This window comes from Pseudomyrmex gracilis, unplaced genomic scaffold (genome assembly GCF_002006095.1).
Source record: "Pseudomyrmex gracilis isolate BER0280 unplaced genomic scaffold, ASM200609v1 scaffold_313, whole genome shotgun sequence".
Lineage (NCBI taxonomy): Eukaryota > Metazoa > Arthropoda > Insecta > Hymenoptera > Formicidae > Pseudomyrmex > Pseudomyrmex gracilis.
Window position 1 is genome coordinate 55,226 of NW_018020897.1, and position 22,220 is coordinate 77,445.

Sequence of the window (22,220 nt, forward strand, 5' to 3'; positions counted from 1 at the left end):
AGAGTGATTTTCACTTTCGCGTCCACAGCGAGAGATCTCGCAAGTCGCAGCGCGACTTTGAAGTTTTTCAACGGGGCGGGCGCTTGCGATCGCTCGTTCGCACGTTCGCCAACTTTCTGTCTTGCGAATTAACAGAGCTTGCATATCTCTTGTTTATTAAAAACAAAAAATGAAGAAACGAGGAAAAGAGCGCAATAATATCGGGAATCGTCTCGATTCGAGAGCCGGCGCGAAGCGAGCCGCGACAACCGGGTATCGATCGGTACGGGATATCGATTGTCGGGTGGTATCGGAAGTGGTTTCTCTCGCCGAATTTCTGTTCGCGCGCGCGTATTGTGTACGGTTAACGTACATACACAACATTAAGGACGCGTACGGATAAACGGTGGCGAACAAACGTGGGACGCGGTGACCGAAAAGGTCACAGAGTCGTCGACGGACGGCTCTCGCGAACGATATGGATTTTATCTCGCGAAAGTGGGTCACGACGTATGTTGGCGTACGGCGGACTTGTGCGCACGCTTCGATTATCGATTGAACGACGTTTACGAGCGGGTATCGTCGCGCGCGCTCTCGACGAGGTTTTCCCACTCACTCGCATTTATGCGCGCTCACTGCTCCGCGCGGCAGCTTCGCTCTCGTTTCCCGAGAAGAAGCGGGTTCTTGAAAGAAAAAATTGTTCTTCGAGATCGCGTTAATCGCGTGCGCTGAAACGCGAAAAAGAAAACAAGACAGAGCACAGGCGAGCGACCGATGCGAGAACGCGCGCGATTCGTCGCCGCAGCCGCGGGGAAGATGCGGTGAGAAGTGAGTCGCGAAAGGAGAGTCGAAGCTAGACAGACAGGCAGCGCGCGAGTTGGCCAGTCGACTAGGAAGTCGGCCATCTTGCTTTAGTGCACGCTCGGCCCTCGTAACGGACAGCTCGTCTCTCCGTGTTCAAAACCACCCTTCTCGGGCGGTCGTGCCGTGCGCGGGGCGGTGGCAGAGAGCAACAAGCCGATCTCTCGTTGGGTGAGATCGCTAAATCGAGTCTTTTGCACGTCGAAAAGAAATAGCGCGCGTGTGTGTGAGAGTGCGTGAGAGAAAGAGAGCGCGAGACATATATCGTTAGTGCGGCGTATACCGATCGAACGTGTTGTAACGCGGCGGCGATCACTACCACGGCGGCAGGATGGCGGGCAACACGGGTATGGAACAGTTGATCCCGATCGTGAACAAGCTGCAGGATGCGTTCACGCAGCTTGGCGTGCACATGCAGCTCGATCTGCCGCAGATCGCGGTGGTGGGCGGCCAGAGCGCGGGCAAGAGCTCCGTGCTCGAAAACTTCGTTGGCAAGTGAGTACCGTGGAGACTGACGCGTTGCCGCGATTTCACGGTATCCTCCTCCTCTTTCTCCTCCTCCTCTTTTCTTTCATTACGAAGTTAGTCGGATTCGCGAAAATTACGCGTCTCGAGACGAACGTGCCCCAAAGAGGAATTCCTCGCAGGATCGAGCACTTCGTCTCTCTCTCTCTCTCTCCCCCTGATAACCATCTCGCTCGTTTATCTCGTTGATAAAGGCGAGGAGATTGTATCACGTACACTTTGTAACACAATCTACTGCCACACTGCAGTTTTTTTTCCCGAAAAAAAAAAAAAATCCGATCCTTTTGCGTGTTCTCCGCGAACGCGTTTTTCTTTCTTCGTCCTCGAATCTTGTGAGTTAGGATCTTAGTAAGTTACGCGTTAGTTTCGCATAGAGTGCGGCAAATTTGTAACTCGGTTTACACACGGCAGACGGACCTTTTGTTTCGATTTTTTTTTTCTCAATAACGTTCTTTGTCGATACGGAGAGAAGCAGCTCCCTAAAGGCGTGGCGGAACACGCGCGCGAGTTTTCGATTTTTCACGGTGACACAAAAGTCGCGGACGGAGTTTGCGATGACGACCGTTTGACAGTTGCGGCGATTATTTTCGAATGTGGGACAGCGGGACACGGGGATCGACAGACGGATCCCCGGATTTGACAGATCGGATCTGTCAAAATCGTCTTTCTCTCAGTTCATCGGGGCCTTCTCTCGGAGAGCGTTTCGGTTCATGCGCAAAACGGATTGTACGTTTCTCGTAACGAACGCCTCTCGCGTCATTCATCCTCGTGAATTTGACGTTGCGCGATTCAAACGAAATTCGCGAACGTCGAGCTCGAGATACGAGACTGGCTGACAATACATACAGCTATATAGTAAGACTAAAAAAAATATTTCAATCTTCATTTTTTTATTGTTTAAATTTAATGTTTTTTTTTTTCGTTTTACGTCATATCTACAACGAGAATACGAGTAAGATTCATTCTGTTCCTCTCTGGCGCACCTATCTCTAAAAATTCCTGGAATACTTGGGTGCACTGTCACACGATACGTGCGATGTAACGTACGTTATCGCAACATACTGTAGATAAATAACACTTGTTTTGTAGACAATTTTTTTTTTTTTTTAATATATATATCAAAACTTCATTGAGTCAATTGTCTTGGAAAAAATTGCGGACAATTAGTCGAACGAGTAGAGAATTGTCTACATTTCAAGCAGAATGTGTAAAAAAAATAATACCTATGTGTTATGTTCTTGGTCTCGCAATTCGTGTAACCAAGTAATCTTAATGAGGATTAATTATAATGACAAGTGCTTCTTTCCCAGAGACTTCTTACCCAGAGGCTCGGGTATTGTGACAAGAAGACCTCTCATCTTACAGTTGATTAACAGTACAACTGGTGAGTCATGCTAAATGTGATTGTGTATCTTTTGGCAACACATTGCGATTGAAATCGGATATGTTGCTTTACCGTATTTCCTTGTGTACATACAGATCTTTCACCTGCGGAGAGAAAGAATTGCATTTCAAGAATGTTGCATTACAAATATCGATAGGGCGGTCAATAGTTTGCGATAGAGCAACACATTCAATTCAAAGATAGTGTGAAATTTATGTTACAATTATTATAAAACAAAATTGATACACAGTTTTGAGTGTATTTGCATGTATTGAAATTTATGAAAGAATGTGCGGACTTCGTGTGTAGTCGTATCATCTTGTTAACCTATTGACCTATACTCGTGTGGCAAATATTTTTCTTTCAACTAGGTAAAATCTATTGACCTTATACTTACGACAGATATTTTCCTTTCAATTAGAAGTAAAAGCCTCGGGACAGTTTGCTCCATTTATGCGACATTTTCTGCTTGATCTTGTGTTAAACACTTTTTCATACTCTTTGTGTGTGTTTTGCACTTATTACATGTACAACAACTTTTCCAAAAATGTTCGGGTTTATCGTTTCGAATAAAGTTTGTGAAAAAAAATCGAAAACTTCGGTGCTTGAACTTTGTCTCATTAAATTTTATCACAAGTACTATATCATATTTCCTGAGCTTAAAATTATGATAAGCAGAATAAAAGTGCTCATATCTTTATTTCTTTCTTCCTTTTATACACAAACAAAATATAAACATAATATTAAAGTGTGTCTAGTACTATTATTTTCTCCTTTTTTTTTTTATAAAAATAATTACTTTTCGGAAGCATAGAATTAAAATAATTTTTTCTGTTTTATATTGTAGAATTTGCTGAGTTTCTGCATTGCAAAGGTAAAAAGTTTGTGGACTTTGATGAAGTTCGGAGGGAAATCGAAGCGGAAACGGATAGAGTAACTGGAAGTAACAAGGGTATTTCTAACATACCAATTAATCTCAGAGTATATTCACCAAATGGTGAGTGCAACAAGGATATTTTAAAAAAAGAGATAATTATAATATTTATTTATAAATAACGTGCTTGTACTTGTTTACAGTTCTAAATTTGACGTTGATCGATTTACCTGGACTTACGAAAGTGCCCATTGGAGATCAGCCAGTGGATATAGAGGCTCAAATTAAGGCGATGATTTTCCAGTTTATCAAACGCGAAAACTGCCTCATATTAGCAGTCACGCCGGCCAACACTGATCTGGCCAACAGCGATGCTCTCAAACTCGCTAAGGAGGTGGATCCACAAGGTATTTAATCAGCGAGCGATCCTATTTGTTAACCCTCGCTATTGAACTTGATTTAACGCGCAATATATTGCCAGGTGTACGTACAATTGGCGTCATCACTAAATTGGATCTCATGGACGATGGCACCGACGCGAGAGACATCTTGGAGAATAAATTGTTGCCTCTGAGAAGAGGTTACATCGGTGTGGTCAATAGAAGTCAAAAAGATATAGAAGGACGAAAAGATATCAAAAATGCTTTGGCAGCTGAGCGAAAATTCTTTCTTAGGTAGATGAATAGTTCTGAAAAATTGTGTGCACAGTAAACTCTAAAGTCTGTCATAATAGAAACAATTCCGTACTTTAACAATATTTGCTAATCCTTCTCTTGTTTGTTAGCCATCCGTCTTATCGTCATCTAGCGGACAGGTTGGGTACACCGTATTTGCAGAGAGTTCTTAATCAACAGCTAACTAACCATATCAGGGATACCTTGCCGGCTCTAAGGGATAGATTACAAAAGCAGCAGTTAGCTTTAGAAAAAGATGTTGAGCAGTACAAACACTTTAGACCCGACGATCCTTCCATCAAGACAAAGGCTATGTTACAGTAAGTAAAAAGGATTTTATTGTGTGCTAATATCCTATCGCTTTTGCTCGTAAAATATGTCGTAAAAATCACAAATCCATATCTTATAGCAGAATATATTACAAATCTATGTAACGTCAAAATGTTTTCTTATAAATGTGTTCCTATATTTTCACCATAAATAACTCATGCAAATAAGATTGCAATTTTCCTCTACTTTTTGATGTTCTTTTCTCTCTTGTACTATTTTATTATCTTATTCTTTTTTTTTCTTTTCTCTTATTCTTTTCTCGTATTCTTTTACTTTGTGGGTGGAGGGTCTTGATGTTTTAGAGTATATTTGCTTTTTGTTTTTCAGATCAATTCAAATGTATATGTAGGTATTCTCTTGTTTCTTTTAATTTTTTTTTTTAGTTTTCTTTAATAACAAATTTGCATGAAGTTTGAATGTCTTTTTATGAATTAAAAAGATGATTTTGATGAGACCATAAAACTATTCTGCTGCAAGAAAATTAACGAATAAGAAGTGACAAATATTTCTTTTTTTAGTCTAACGTGTGAAACAGTATGCGTATTTACATAATAGATTTATATATTAAACATAATGGATTTGTATATTAAAATTCTGCAGATTGTGTAACGCAGTAACAGTTGCTATTCCAAGTGTGTTTTATAAATAGTAGATAACACTGAGACTCTCTGCCCATATAACTAATATTACATTATGCCAGGTTGTATTACACAAAGTGATAGAAAAACATTTTTAAGGATGATACAGCAGCTCCAGTCAGATTTCGAAAGGACTATAGAAGGCTCAGGTTCGGCACAAATTAACACTAATGAACTCAGTGGTGGCGCAAAAATTAACAGACTTTTCCACGAGCGTTTTCCGTTCGAGATTGTTAAGATGGAATTTGACGAGAAAGAACTCAGGAGAGAAATCGCTTTCGCTATTAGAAATATACATGGTGAGTGTCTGTTACTAATTTTTGTCACTAGTGATATTCGTACTTTAAAAGAAATAAAAACAATTTTTCAGTCTGTTCTAAAAACTGCGTTAGTTTTAAAAAACTTCTAATACACAAGATACAAAGTTAGACTAATAAAAATTTTGTATAATAGGTATCAGGGTAGGATTATTCACTCCAGACATGGCTTTCGAAGCGATAGTCAAGAAACAAATAAATAGACTTAAAGAACCGAGTCTCAAATGCGTAGACCTAGTCGTAGTAGAACTTAGTAATGTTGTGCGCATTTGTACAGATCGGGTAAGTCAAAGAAACAAACGTTTGAATAAAAAAAAAGGAGAAACAAAATATGTATCCAACTCTTGCATGCCTGTTTTTATGCAAATTTCAGATGTCGCGTTATCCCAGACTGAGAGAAGAGACGGAGCGTATCATAACGACGTACATCAGGCAGCGCGAACAACTATGTAAAGAGCAGCTGGTTTTGTTAGTCGATTGCGAGCTCGCGTACATGAATACGAATCACGAGGATTTCATCGGTTTTGCAAAGTAAGTAACTCTTCAATGTGTTGCCGAGGTTTTTTTTACGTGTGTTACATCTTAGATTTAATTATTTGTGAGATATATATGTATATATATATTATATATATATATATATTATATATATATATATATTATATATATATATATAAATAAATAATAGAAACATTCAGTTTTCCTAAGTTTGTACATCTAGTTTTTACATCGTCGTTTCCGTTACATTTTGTGCTTGTCATTTTGTGCTGTTTTCTTTACGTTATAAATTTAATACGGCCTGTAATACACACTATTAGGCATTAAATAGCTAAAGACATTGTGTACTGCTGTCATAGTATTTAGATGAACTTGTATGTTTTCAAAGATTATTCTAGTTATAGGAATATTTTACATATAGCAATGGCTATATATGTGAATTCACATGTATCACAGTAAAAAAAGTTTCACGAAGAGGTTTAGTATATTCAGGATGTATAGTATTACTTACGAATCTCACATTGAGATGCTTAGTTTTTATAGAAATATATATTTTTGGGTTTTTTCATTGATATAAAATTATAGGAGACAGAATAGATAAATTAAATTTCACGTTTTTAAAGTACATATTACAGTAGCTTCGAACTTTAGACGTAAATAAAATAGCATGTGTTTAATGTGTAATACTTATTATTACAAAAAACAATTATTGTAGAGATAACTTCTTTGTTTTACCAAGAATCCAAGTAAAATTCGTAATAATAACAGAGCAGATAATAACAGAGAGACATACTACACGTGATATGTTAAATTATTTGTTTTGCTTGCTGTATTTTTTTTTCACTCAAATTATCAGCGCATATATATTTTCAATGCATGTATCGCTTAAACTTAGCTCACATAGCAATCTTCGATAACGCTAAACATTCTTAGCTCGTCATCCCGTCAGAAGTCACTCTAGAGTTTGACAAGCAATCATTTTTGTAGTGTTATTTCATGTATTTGATGTACATTTCGTATGATATTGCGCTAAAATCATATACATGAATATGCTGAACTTGATATCTCTCATACATTTATTTCCGATATATAGTTTTAATATCTTGGTTCAATTTCTTTTATCTGTCTGTGACTAACATTATATTTTATTTGTAACTAACAGTCAAATACAAATTGTTTAACATTTGTAATACATTTTCAGAACTATTTTTAAAAAGGCAGACTTTTTTTTATACAATACATAGTTCGTTAAATCTATTTAAAGTCTAGTTGAACACACAAATCTACTTGTGAAGCAGCTAATTGTTAAATTACAAAATGCTAACATATGAAGATAAATTGAGTACATGGAATTGCATTTGCACATATTACATTCTTTGTAGCTCAAGTTGATTTTCTTTTTGTTGTGGCTGTAGCAGTATTCTATATTTTTAATTTTTGGTTTTGATTTTTTTTTCTTTAATAATTCCTGACAAAACAAACAATTGTTAAAATAACTGTACTCTTACAACGTACGGCTAATATTAAATAGATATATATAGAACAAATAATGATGTTGCTGAAAATTAAATACTATGTAAATTTTCTATGTTTTATTTATAATATGCCATTGGGGACAAGGCATACAGATTTTGTGCAAGAGTATATAGTTGGTCTAGTTCAGATACAGTAAAAAAAAAACAAAAATTAAAAAAGTAGGATCCAATAAAATAAAATTAAATTACTTCGCAATATGAATATTCATCTCACGATGTGATACATACTTCTCATAATTTCTTAAATCTATTCATGAGATTATGTGTGCCTTACCCTAATTATTATAACATGGTCTTATCCTCTTTGACATGTATTTCTTTTCTCTCATTATCGATTTCTTCAAACTTCACAATTAAAGAAATGATTTAATTATATCGGCAGCGCTGCAGCCAGTTACCATAATGCAAGGTAAGAATATTAAAGTACATTCCAACAAAAATTTACACTACGTTTTTTATCCTTCTCCATTTTCACGCTGTTTTCTTTTTCTCTCCGCTTAATTTTTTTTCTTCTATTATATATCTTGTTGTTTTTACTTTAAGTTTGTGATATTGACCTGCTATGAAACCAATCTTATAGTAGACTCCAATTTAACATTGCGTTTATTTTTTGAAAGTTTTCTACCGTTAGATTTAAACAAATATTGTTTATACGTCTTCTCTTTACTTGTTGTTTGTATATATAAGTTACATTATATTGTATTTTAATTTTTTAATATTTTGTGTAGGTTTTGTTTTTACTAGCATTTCATATCAAAATTTTACACAACTTACTATATATATATATATATATAATGGAAAAATCATTCTTATAAAATTGCTTTTTCTTGAAATTTATCTCTACATTATTTTATATTAATTTATCTTATATATATATATACAATCTATTTAAATTTATATAATGTTCTACAATTTACACAAAGTTTCTATATTTGATCTTGAATTCAAAATATGTCATAGAAACTTTTTCACATAATATTGAAACATGAGATGCAGCACGTTGTTTCATATCTTACTCTGTAACTTTTTTATATCATTATTTCATCTATGTATCATTGTTTTATTTTTTTTGTTCTTTCCAAATCATAACGTTGCTTTTTAAAATCAGAGAATATTTTTTTTTTTTTACATATGTTTAACGAAAACGATCGAAACAGATGTTAAATGTACTTAAGAGTCCACTTAAATATCATTCATTAAATTTTTAAATGCTATTTCATACAGCAACATCAAGCGCTTTATCTTCATCTTCTATAATCCGTTATTGCTGTCGACGTAATATGCGCTTATGCAATCCTTTTTGCACCGCAACATCGGGAATTTTTGCAATGTTACAATAATAGCTAAAAATGTTGTGCGTTTGCAATGTGTTTAATGTTGTTCAAGTAGCTATGTAAAACGAATATGCACTCAGAAATTCATATTTCTAACTACGAACGAATTATGGGATGCATGAAACAATTGTAATCACATTCAATGACTGTGATATGTACTGTAATATTAATTCTGAGGTAAAAATTTTTATCGGAGTTTTTTGAAATAGTTGCATAAATTATACACACACACCGATTTATAGGGATAAAGACACTAAGTACAGTGTCCGCCTTTTCTTGCTGTAAAAAACAGAAACACCGGACAAGTTTCGTGTGTGATCAAAAATAAACGGAAGCTAGTTTTTAAGCTATTTTATAATAATATTAATTTAGTTTTTCTTTTTACGATAGTTTTTTTTTTCGTTTGAGATATATGAATGCCAAGATATCTACTTTGCTGTTTTTTCTTTTACTTATACAAACGACTAATGTAAGATTTGATGGCAACAATTCTTGCAGTTGGACACACGAAATCGCTTTTTGTGATTTGACATTTCATTACATCGCTATTTGTGTTGCAGTGCGCAGCAATCCTCCGAGAATGCCGTTAAATCTGGACGACACACATTAGGCAATCAAGTGATACGCAAGGGTTTCATGTGCATACACAATCTCGGTATTATGAAGGGTGGCTCGAGAGACTATTGGTTTGTGTTGACGTCAGAGAGCATCTCCTGGTACAAGGACGAAGAAGTAAGAAATATCACTTATGATTTGCACAGTCAGTCTTTTAAGTTTAAATATTAAAAATAATACAAAGAAATTGAATAAAAACTGCAAATGTTGTTTGCAAAAGAATTTGTTTAACAATCTCTAACTTGGTGTATTTTTTTGCGCACAAAGGAGCGGGAAAAGAAGTACATGTTGCCTTTGGACGGACTAAAACTGCGCGATCTAGAGCAAGGATTTATGTCGCGGCGTCATTTGTTTGCGTTGTTTAATCCAGAAGGAAGGAACGTATACAAGGATTACAAGCAATTGGAATTGAGCTGCGAGACTCAAGACGAAGTCGATTCCTGGAAGGCCTCGTTCCTAAGGGCTGGTGTGTATCCCGAGAAAGCGACGGAACAAGCAAACGGCGAAGGAGAGGTGAGTTTGTTGTTAATCAATATATAGATTTCTTCATTAAATAATATTCTCCGATAAAAAAAAATAAATAATTTGTTCTATAGTAGGACAAATGTTCTTCGTTGAAGATATATTTATTTTACGATCTAATTGTTATATATTTTTTTAACGTAAAAAATCAATGTAATCTGAAGCGATGTTTTATCATATTTATTGGAATCAATTTTAATTTATTTTAGGATAAGCAGAAGGTGAGTTGGTAAAGAAAATATATACAGATAGGCGGAAGTTTCTTTTCCAATTCAATTCGATTTAATTATTAACACTGCGTGGTGTGAAATATTATTAGAGATAACTAACAAAACAATCATTGCTTCGCAAAAAAGATCTTGAGTTCCCTCATTTTTACAAACATGAAATTGGCATACATGTGCAGACTTAATTAATATCAATTATATAAAAGTTTTCGTATGAATCATAATATGCTCCCCGATAGTATAATCAGCAACATAATTTTTTAAAGAGGATATTTTATGAGTGCGAACATTGTTTTTTTCTGAATATTGCTTAATCTACTTGGAATGTCTGCGGTGTGCGTGTGTGAAGTTTTCATTTTTCGAACTATAAAACTGTGTACAAACTTTTGCATATTAAGTGTATTAAGTTAATCGTATTCTTTCTGTCTTGTATTTGAATCGACTATAAAGGAAGGATATGAGGTTTGTACAATCGTGTTTTCAAGAATTTATAAGGTACTCACACGACACTCACATGAGCACCGGACACTTCAACTAAACATACTATTGCAGAGTCTAACAACTTTAGAAAAACTTCCTCTGTTTTGATCTTTAAATCGTTTTGCTCTTTAGTTTACCATTTTGTTGTACTTGCGAATGTTATGTCTTTAGTTGTTGAAATTGAATACTTATTTGAAAGTATGTTTAATCGGAACTACAAAAACACAAGATGCGAAATCTGTCGTGTTCCTTTAGGGTGGTGCAGAGGGCCAGTCATCAATGGATCCTCAACTGGAACGTCAAGTGGAGACCATCAGGAATTTAGTGGACTCTTACATGAAGATCGTCACGAAGACTACTCGTGATCTGGTTCCAAAGACGATTATGCATCTTATTATTAATAATGCTAAGGATTTCATTAACGGAGAATTGTTGGCTCATCTATACGCAACTGGCGATCAGGTAAAAACATCTATAGATTGATAAAAAAGTTCATTTTGTGACAGTTTATTGCAACATTTCTTCTTAACGACTTTAGATTAATCCCCTCCATTATTTTCTTAGTCGATTAAAGATGAATTAAATATTCCGAGGATAATCAATGATCCTGTAATCGTAAGTTGCCTTTTGTTATCCTTTCCATTCCCTTCCTTCGCTCTAACGCTTGATTCTAAAGAAATCACGGAATTTCTTGAACTATTATTTTTATTCAAATTTACATATCACTTGTCTTCTTTTCTGTGTATTCTTTTCTGTATATAGTTTCGTTATTATGTGAAGAATTACATTTAAAGTGTGTATTCACAGGCTTCTATGATGGAAGAATCTCCTGAAGAGGCGCAGAAACGGGAAGAGATGTTGCGCATGTATCACGCATGCAAAGAAGCTCTCCGTATCATCGGGGACGTCTCTATGGCCACAGTCTCGACCCCAGTACCACCGCCTGTAAAGAATGACTGGCTGGCAACCGGCGAGAATCAAAGGTAACCCTTATGTTATTCCTAACACGGTCTGTCGCGCATTTTACTAATTTTCATTCTTATTTTGTACCGTCTGCTTTGCCATACATTCAAACATGGTTGAAAACAGTCTTGGGTAAGACTCCCCCTTACACATAATATATTTCTTACTTTTTTTCTTTCCTTTTTATCGAGAAGAATTTTTTCTCTCTCGACAAAACGAAAAGAAAAATATTTTTGTTTAAAAATATTGTGTTGAATTATAAAGCATCTGATTTAATGGATTTTCATACGCGAAAGGGAATTCAGATTTTTAATATATTCTATCGATATATATTTAGATTATCGCCACCATCTCCTGGTGGTCCAAGACGCGGAGTGACACAGCCACCACCTCTTTCTAGCTCACGAGCACCACCACCAGTACCTGCAAGCGGTCGACCGGCACCAGCCATTCCTAACAGGCCTGGTCCAGGTGGGCCGCCACCAGCGCGAGCTAATCCTGGCCTACCTCCACCTATGATACCATCGTGAGTATGATTTTTACATAAAAACGTATATAAACTTCAACTATTTTTCCACAAATTTAATCCACTTGTCAATATTGTCAAAGAAATTTTAGATCTTAGATTATAGAAATTTATAGATATCGAGATTCTCCTGATCCCTCGCTGCATCGAGGAAACAGGAGTCTTAAATGTTATCACGTGTCGCGCGATTTCATTACATTATTTATTGCAATTCTAATGCTGAAGCTATAAGCACATACAAAATTTTAAGTGCACGTTTTTCATTTAACTGGGTGTTCGAAGTGTGACGAAGTGTAATAATAACGCGAACTCTCACTTTGTGATTGTTATACATACAGTTTCTGAAAATAACGGTTTTGCAGCTCTTTCTTGAGAATCTTGTCTATTATTGAAAAAAAAAAGTAGCTGTATGATTGGAGCTTGGGTGCTAACTTCACTTTCTATTGCAGGCGCCGACAATAAGTCTTCGCACTAACTCGCCTATTCGCTACTAACCAATACTGTGTCTCTGTTGCATTATAGTTCGTGTATATTTTACACACACACAAAAAAAAACACTATTTCCTAATGTTACTATATTGTGTCCACTTACACCACAAAGATTACGAGAGATCAATGTTACTTAAATAGGAGTGTGAAAGTTATAACGTGAAAAATTATACAAGTCATTCGAGAGTCATATAGGAATTTCGTAGTTTTATTGTTTCGTGTTTTCGTTGAGCTTCCAAAAACAAATGGAAAAATTTGCCGAGTGTTTCACTTGCATGACACGACAAAGACATGGTTTTCTTTAAAAATAATGTGGTGAGATGATGAAATTACGATTGATTGAAAGATAGGAGATACTTGTCTTATCATTTTTTACAGTATTGTTTCTATTATTTAACGTTTACATTTCAAAAGCAACTGTTTCAATCTACACCCACGCCGCTCTGTGTACAATATCTTCTTCTGCAAAATTAACACTTCTCTGATTCTCGTAGTTATCTGTAGCGCCAATAATAAGTGAGAAATACCTGTGCAATATTAAACATTCCAAGGTACAAGTTTCTTGTTCGTAGAGAGAAAAATTATATTAAATATATATATACATATATATACATAGTCGAGTCATATATATGTTTAATTGTAAAAATTAATTTGATGACGCTGTCTCTGATAAATCATATATGTATATATCGTTGAAGGTATTGTCAAATAAAGAACTGTGTTCTTACGGCAGATATAGATATAACCACATTTATTTACTTACTAACAGCATGACATTTAGACAAAAAAAAATGCAACTAAAGTGATAAACGTTGGTTGCGTTTACGGTAAACAAACCTTGTTAGTTATTTAATATCGTATATGTATCATTAATATATAAATATATATATATAATATATATATTTCAAATAAAATATTAAGTATCAGTATATATATATCTCTCTTATATATATAATGCAAGTTCAAAGCTTCAAAATTGCATAACAACAGCACGTCTACTTCATGTGTCCTCTGTCCTATGTTTGATACGAAGTGTGTAATGTTACTTCGAGACTTGTCAATTAATATTTACGGACAAATATGTCGGTGCCTGCATTTCGATCCATTAAAAAAGAAAAACAAGCAAGAAAAAGTAGTGGCATATAGATGTTACGTGTTTTGTAAAATGGGAGCTAAGACAAGTGAAATTTGACATTTTAAAATCTGCCCTTGAATGTGGAATCGTGTTGTTATTACAATAACATTTTTATAAAAGTATTGTTACAAAGCTACATATATCGTTAATAATTTTATCTCGGATATACGCATTTAAGAAAGCAATTTACGCACGCTTTTATACACGAGACACGCATTATAAGGCTCTTGGTCCCTCTGTAGTCATATTATAGTATATATATATATATATATCCATATATATCCAACTCAAATATATATATGATTGTATGACGTCAAAAGCGAGAGAAAAGGAAACAAGAGCCTTGAGATGATATATATGTATATTTACTAACGGCATATGTCCCTAAAAATAAAATTGAAAGAATGAGAATGTGTAGTCAAAGCTGGGTTATCCGTGGTGTGTTTAGTCGAGGGGGTGGTCTACAACAGAGGGTGACGCAAGCTGCGACACAGGCTGCGACGCAGGCCGCCATGAACGAGCTAATGGACGCGTTCAAGATCAAGTAAATAGATTCACTAACTGAGTTTCGAGAGTGTTACTCGTATAATAACATATAAATGTACATGATGAGTATTTCTTTCTTTTTTTTTGTTTTTTTTCAAGTTGCGCAAGTAGATATGGTAGACTGTTCAGGGTTGAGAATGAACTAATTCCAAGTGTTTCCTCCACTTTGAATAGATCTTTAACAAAACTCCGCAGAATAATTGCTAATTTGGCTCTCTGTTTCTCTTCCCCCGTATCTTCTTTTCTCTCTTGCATGGCGTTCTGTAAAATTTAATTAACGGTCGTGCCTGAGAAATTAAATCTGTATCACATGACGTGTGTATACGTGACATTTATTCACACGCATATTTGTGTAAAAAAAACGTATAATCTATTAGAGTTATATATCTGTATTATATATATATATACTGTAAGGTAAAGAATATTCATATGTACATCTGTGTCTTTTATGTTAGCACAGATATTTGTGTATATTCATTATCTATAATATATACAAGTAACGAATATATATATATATATATATAAGTATATGAGAGCACTATGTAGCTGTATAGTCTGTGCGATATTTCTGTATTACCTTCAATGTTCTTAGAAGATTATTTTCTAAAATTATTGATCGAGCAATAAAAAAATAAAAAATTAAAAAAACGCGTTGAACAGTTTCACACGTGAAATCAAAGTATGACGATCAGGAGAAGCTACAAATTTTAAAAATACATATGATACATACTTGTAAGTAAGAAGAAAAAAACAACTAACAAGCTGGACTTTAACGTAGAGATTTAGCAAGTTGATCCAATTATTGTTATTTTCACACTGTATGTAAGTGTGAAAACTCGCACTCGTAGTATTGTTAGAGAGAGAGAGTGAATTCTATAAGAGAAATATAAAGTTTTTCCTCTAAACTTGCGATAATATACTTGCATCCAGTGAATCTATCCTGGAAAGTCTACCAGAACCTGAGAATGTGATCGACAAGTAGCTTTGCATTAATTGTAGAGAGAACATTCCATCATTCAAAGAGCGAGTTTGATATGATGATGATTAATTATTGTAGCAGAGCGATTGTATATCAACTGCATCCGATATATGCAACTACTGAAACAATTGCATTATCGAGGAAAGCGTCAAACTCGCGTATGAATTCTATATATATATATATAAATAATAAATGAGATAGATCTAAGAAAATGTCATGCTGTTGGGAAGGTAGCTGAAACAAATTTAAATATATATATACATATATAAATCCAACTTGATTCAAAAATGTTATTCTTTAAAAGAAAAAGCGTGTATTGTATTTAAAAACAAAATACCGCGCGAAGTCCTCTCTCTATTTCTGTCTACCTTCTGCAACGTGTTATTTATTTTATTCTCATATATAGCCATTAAAAATAAAAATAAAAATTATATATATATACACGTCATAAAAGAGAATTAAAATAACAAATATTACGTAGTCCTTATGAGATATGAACAAGAAAAACATGTGCTCAGACATAGGATGTGATATAGCGTAGAGTGCTTCAAGGATTTTGCATGAAAATCCGAAGTTACGAAACAACAACAAAAAAATTCTCTTTCTCTTTCTCTTTCTGGATAGTTCAATCTGTATCTAATCGAAAGAGTTAAATAGTTTATCACAATATTACGTGCAATATAAAACAAGAGTACATCATATATTCGACGAACACACATTTCAGGAAGCGAACGTGTTGTTGTCTTGTATTATTTTATAATCGTTTCTTCCGAGAGATAAAGAGCGCGCTCCCTCATCATGCTTGCAGTGCAACTATATATGTATATAAAATGACAAATTTTCCTCGTGTAATTAGATAATATATGTCTTTGCCTATCGCAACGACGTGCTTCAAACCCCGTATAGTGTTCTTCATGTATTACAAACTTCCCGCGTTCTTATGAGATTCGAAAGACGAACAGAGAACACACGACGCAACTTTACAAGCCTAATGCATAAAATGAACGTTAGATATTCTTGCAAATCCTGCTATACACGGAGCGATTTATGTTCTCATTTCGAGCGCGCGTGTTTTCGCGCAATAATCCGAAAAGAAACTGAAAGGCGGCGATCGAAGTGCAATTAAAAACAAAATAAAAACAAAATATTTTTTGTTACAGTAGGATGTATTCTTGGATAATAATAAACGTTAGAGGAACACCGGTGAAGAGGTCTTTTTTCATATTATTGCGCTGTTCGTGCTTGCAACAAGTGTCTCATTATCGCACACATTGATAAATCAACTTATATTCTTTTTCCTGAATTTATGTGTCAACATTGAAAAGGCCTAATAGCATTCAATGTAGTTATTTCTTTTTACTTGTTTTAACTCTCGCGGACGCGTGCAATATTTATTTAATCTCAACACAGTTTCTCTCTGAATTATTGGTAAATGACTTAATTATTATTTATTTTGCCTGTCAATTTTGCGTGAAAAAGCTCCATCGCTCCTTCTTTGAAGCACGTCGTACGCAACACACGTCTGATTTTGCGTATAACACAAAAAGAAAGAGTGGCGATACAAACGAAATTCTGTGCGCAGCCGTATAAATGACACTAATGATATTGTACAGTGTACCTTTTATATATACATATATATATAAAATAAATATATTTTAAATATATAAGTTTAAATATATAAACTTATATATATTTAAAATATATTTATATATATACATATATATATTGCGTATATATTGATCCTTTGAAACAATGTCAGAATATTAAAAATTAATTAATTGAGAACGCATCGAAATAAGAGAAACCTCAATGTTGATTATATAAAAAGAATTAATATATCAATTTAAAAAAAATTATCACTGCGCTACATATATTATATATATATAATTGTAAGTAATGTTTGTAGATTTGTTTTTACTGTGACGCAACAGTGTTTAATTCTCATTAGGGATCGTGAGAGGTTTCCGTTCTTATACGCGTTAAGGTATATCGTTCGGTTTTGTTATAGCGCGAGTTGCTTAAAAACACGCGTAACGATATAATATAAGAACGGATGGGAATCAATAGAGAGGAGTCTCTCTTTACGAGGCGCGTAGCTTTCGATCGGGCATATCATTATGATACGTGCATATTTTTTGCACCGAAATACTTGTTAAAACTGATAATGTTGTATTTAGAGTCTTCTCGAATTTAGTTTTCTATCGTGTGAATCTTCACCTTCGGTTAATGTATTGACCGTCTTACTCAACGTCTTACAACGAAGGATAAGCGTCTATAATTTCATTTAGCTATTTTATCATCTACTTATACAAATGTTAGTTTAAATGTACGGTCAATTTAAGTAGCGTGTAACGTATACGTTGCCTTCGAAGAGATATTCGTTTTCTCTCCTAGCTTTACGTTACTTCACCACTGGAGTCGGGCGCCTCGTCATAACGCCCGACGTTAAGTGTGTAAACAAATCGCGCCATATCGGTGAATATCAACTTCTGTATTTGTTCACAAAACGGAGAAGAGAGAGAGTGTTACGATAAGAATTATATATATATATACATAGCGATCGCGATACACACTTTACACGATGCATTATATACATGCTTCCATCTAAAGCCTTATATGTCTCTCATTCTAGTTATGCTTATCTCGTGTAAAGCTAACACTGACTAAAGAAACAAGTAATGTATTCTACTAAACAACACTGCGGGTTTTCTAAAACGCCGCATATATACTGTTATATTAAAAAAAAAAAAAAAAAGCACAGCGGGCGAATTGAAGAGTGAATTGTGCAGGTTTTTGCTGTCAATGTAATATTTTCTTGGACAAATTTGGCACAAGGGAGGGAGATGAGAAATACTTCCATATCTTATCAGGAGAGACAATAAGATGATTCGACAAAACGTACGTTGCTTCTAAAGATTTCCTCTCAATGTGTTTTCACCGCTAGAATACTTGAAAATCGCGAAACAAGGAGGAGAGATTTTCTTCGTTTCCCTCTCTTATGTCGAACCAATTCAAATTGTGCACGGGCAAGAAGGTAACCCTCATGTTGTTGTAGAGCAACGAGCTGTTTTGGCAAGAGCGGAGCCTCGCGACAGAAAACCCATACAGCAAAATCACTATGTACTTCTAACAGCAGATATCGAACAGCATATAGTTCTCGTTGATTCATACAAAAAACAAACCACTATATATATATATATATACATATATATATTGATCTTGTGCTAATTTTTATACCACGTATTAATTTTTATAGTGATTTTTATTCCGCCAAATCCGACCAAAAAGACGAGATAATTTATATTTCGAACAGGTAAACTCTTCTTCCTCCCAGCCCCGTTGAGATTATCACGATAATAAATGTTTAATGGAGGGTTACACACACATCACACACTTAGTTTTCTCTATTATGCGTCTTAAAAGAAAAAAAAGAAAAAAACCACGTTGTAATATTAGCGCCGCGTGCGCACGAGAGGAACACACTGTTTTACTGCAATATAAATGTGTATATAGGGAGTAATATGTTATAGAATATATATACAAATATATATCTATATAAACGTGTATATGTATACATATGGGTACATGTTGCATCTCTGGGTGTGTACATATGTGTATATACACGCGTGAAGAAACATGAGAAATAAGATTATATGATGAAAAAGACGTCGCTCTCCTCACGAACAGTCGAAGACGCATTTCCGTCGGGTCTGTCGACGTATCGCGAAGTAACATGATTTTTGTACACGTTTCTTATGTTGAAAACAAAAACGCGCACTTTCGGCATCTGCTGCTGAAACGCGATGTGATTCAATAAACTCGTTTACGTGTTCTCTCCGTGCACGGGGATGCGTGTTCGCGTTCTGCGTTATTTCTTTCTCTGAATCCTCACATTCTTGTAAGTTTTACGTGTTCTGTTCAAACATTCCACGATTACGCTTGATTCTATATAAAGAGTATACACTCAAACGTTAACTCTTTCTTTCTCTCAGCGCCGCTATTGGTAAAAAAAAAAAAAAAAATTAATCTCTTATTCTCACGTATCTGTTTTCGGTTCTGATCAACTTGTTGTTTAAGATTTATGTCCTGAACAAATTCACTTTCTGCATGTGTTTTGTTGCTGAAGCTTGAGCATGCTGTGTTTTTTACATTTTGGTTTAATTCAAATCACACGTCATTACCTATTGGTTTTTTTTTTATCATAAGTTTACTGAAACACGTAATTCTATATTTTCCTCTTTATATTTCGTAATACTATATATTATAAATATATATATGGTAATACGTCATTATTGTCACATTATCTCTCTACAAAATATGATCTTTCACAATATGATCTTTTTTTTTATGTGATATGATGTTTCTTTTATGTGATACAGTCACTTTAAATAATATTTGTTTTTTTTTTAGATTAAACTTAAATTCTGCTTAATGTATAAGCTTGGCGATAAGATTTTAATGTCCGATTAAGCCATTAAGCTCCATCAGAGCTGAACAAACATTTTTTGTTGAGATATACTTGAGATTTGGATTTTAAGTGTATTTATATGTAACTGCAAAAAAGAGATAATTGTAATCGGACGTTGAATTTCCGAAGCTTCCCTATGTTCATGCATCAATTTCGCGTCCCTTCCGTTCTATGATAGTCCCTTCTCACGCAGACATGCTTTCGCTTTAAATCTCACGAGCACATGTCCGATATTCAATATCTGTCTATGTTGTAGGCGTCCCGTACCCAATATTCCCCCCCGAATTCCCGACAGACCATACTCCGGCCGACTAAACTGAGCTAGTCTGACAGCGGAAGACACTCATGTGACAACAGTTCAAGTGCACCTGCAGGCAGCAGCAGTAGCATCAGGAGATACCTCGTTCGGATGACCGATAACGGGCCCTACGAGAAACCGGAAGACCGCGGGACGAACTTGCGGGAGAGAGAGAGAGAGAGAGAGAAAAAGATTTTCGTATTTTTAAAATCGGAAATCAAACAGTTCTCGTTTCGTTCTTTCTCATAATTCTCTGATCTCAACGGTGTCATCATCGAGTTGCTGACGTTCGCCAGAAAAACATGACCGTTTGTGCATAGAAGAAGAAGGAGAACAAGGCTGTGCTATACAAATATTGAAGAAAGAGGAGAGAACCCAAGAGAGAGAGAGAGAGACAGTAAAACTCTCTTTTCTCGGTGGTCGGAACAGCCCAGAGGGATATCTTGTCAGTCACTTCTTCAAACGCTTCTTTCTATGATGTATACACTCTTTTGTTTTCTTATTTATAATTTATATCGCTAGATCCGCGTCGAGTTAACAGTTAGTTCTAAGTATTAAGCACCGCGCTCGACATGCGCTAGGTGAGAAGAGAAAAATAAAAAAAAGAGTAACTTGAAACGGCGACGGAGATTTTTACGACAAGAAGGGACGATTTTTCAGGCGGGCTTTATCGGCTCCGTTTAACTATTCAGAACAATTATTTGGTATCGCGAATCAGTATTACGATAAACGAGTTAGTTATCGTGTATCGAACGGTGTAATTGGGGGAAGGGGGCGGGAGTCTTTTTTTTTTTCGGAATGTGGAGCCGCAAGCGGTGGAACAAATTAACAAACTTGATCGATTACTCCGAACGTTCTTCCGTGAACGACATCTAACATACGTCGTATTCTTCTTATCGTAAGTTCCACACTACGGAAATATTGTGGAAATAATTTTTTTTTTCGCATGCGGAACGAGCACGGGCAACCCAATTACCTCGATTGTAGAAGAATCAACTAGAAACGAGAAACCTAAGTCACCTTTTGTAGAACAAAACTAGATGTTTTCGATCGAACGTACGGCATCAGCATTCCAGAGAACGTCAAGATTTCGCGCTAATATAATAGATATAGAAGATTACACACACGAAGATGCAGATTGTTGTGATCGATGCATCGTAGTCGTATCGCGATGAGGATACATTTTTGATCACTTGTACAGCAAACGTGGAGTATGTAAAAGTGTAAAGATGCCATTTGTTTTCCTTTTTTTTTTTTTTTAAGAAAAATTTATCTGCGACAAACAACAAAGTGTACACAGAAATTTATGGGACGACGTGTAAAAAACAAAAGAAAGTTAATATTTATTTTGAGCAATCAATGCACAATTTTACATATCTTTTTCTAGTTTATTTTTGCATCGTAATGTTAATAGTATCGCGCGAGAGGCAGCGGAGTTACGTGCGGCGTTTTTTTACGCGCAAATGTATATTACACGAAAACGATTATTAATTTTATAATAATGCCAAATTGGCAGTAATAAATAAATGAAGTATGAACAAGATTGTAAATATGATTTATAGTATTACGCGTATTAAATTGCGGTAAGAAGGAAGAGAGAATTTTTTTTATTACCAGACAATTATGTTAAATAGCCAATCTCTGTTATATGGATATATTCGACACACACTGACTGATGATAAAATGTACCTAGAACATACAAATCAAATAAAACGAATATTTAATACAAACTCGTGTTGTCAATGTGAGAAACTGTTGTTTCTGTCTTTCTGCCATAAATATATTGTGATTTATTAACATTTACTATTTTACAGAAAAAAACTAATAATTTACATACAGGGTGATTTTTTGAAATGAGCACCCTAGATAAATTTTTATCAATATTTTTCATTTTGTTTTTAATCCACTATTTTAAAAAACATTCCGCAAAAGAAGTCCCTTTTTAGGAAAAGCATAAGATTGTTCTATTTGCAGTATGAAAGAAAAAAACAAACTAAAAGATGAGTGCGAGATTGTTTGTGTGTAT

The 22,220-nt window shown here is 34.9% G+C and overlaps 1 protein-coding gene across 10 annotated transcripts; it reads left to right on the forward strand.

The window, feature by feature from the left end:
* Positions 1-595: 595 nt before the first annotated feature.
* Positions 596-21,906, forward strand: LOC109860000 (dynamin). Of its 10 annotated transcripts, XM_020438809.1 has the most exons (19): positions 596-1,335; positions 2,676-2,749; positions 3,597-3,746; positions 3,827-4,030; positions 4,105-4,297; positions 4,408-4,617; positions 5,365-5,564; positions 5,719-5,864; positions 5,956-6,113; positions 7,995-8,021; positions 9,507-9,678; positions 9,829-10,074; positions 10,761-10,772; positions 11,046-11,252; positions 11,598-11,773; positions 11,880-11,885; positions 12,091-12,279; positions 14,352-14,447; positions 20,153-21,906. In XM_020438809.1, exons 1-19 carry the CDS (start codon positions 1,172-1,174, stop codon positions 20,214-20,216), a joined length of 2,694 nt encoding a protein of 897 aa, XP_020294398.1. In that variant the 5' UTR covers positions 596-1,171; the 3' UTR covers positions 20,217-21,906. The 10 variants fall into 10 exon arrangements, with proteins under 10 accessions (XP_020294398.1, XP_020294407.1, XP_020294406.1 ...); XM_020438818.1 differs by lacking the exon at positions 14,352-14,447; XM_020438817.1 differs by lacking the exon at positions 11,880-11,885 and having other exon boundaries at positions 12,154-12,279.
* Positions 21,907-22,220: the final 314 nt, after the last annotated feature.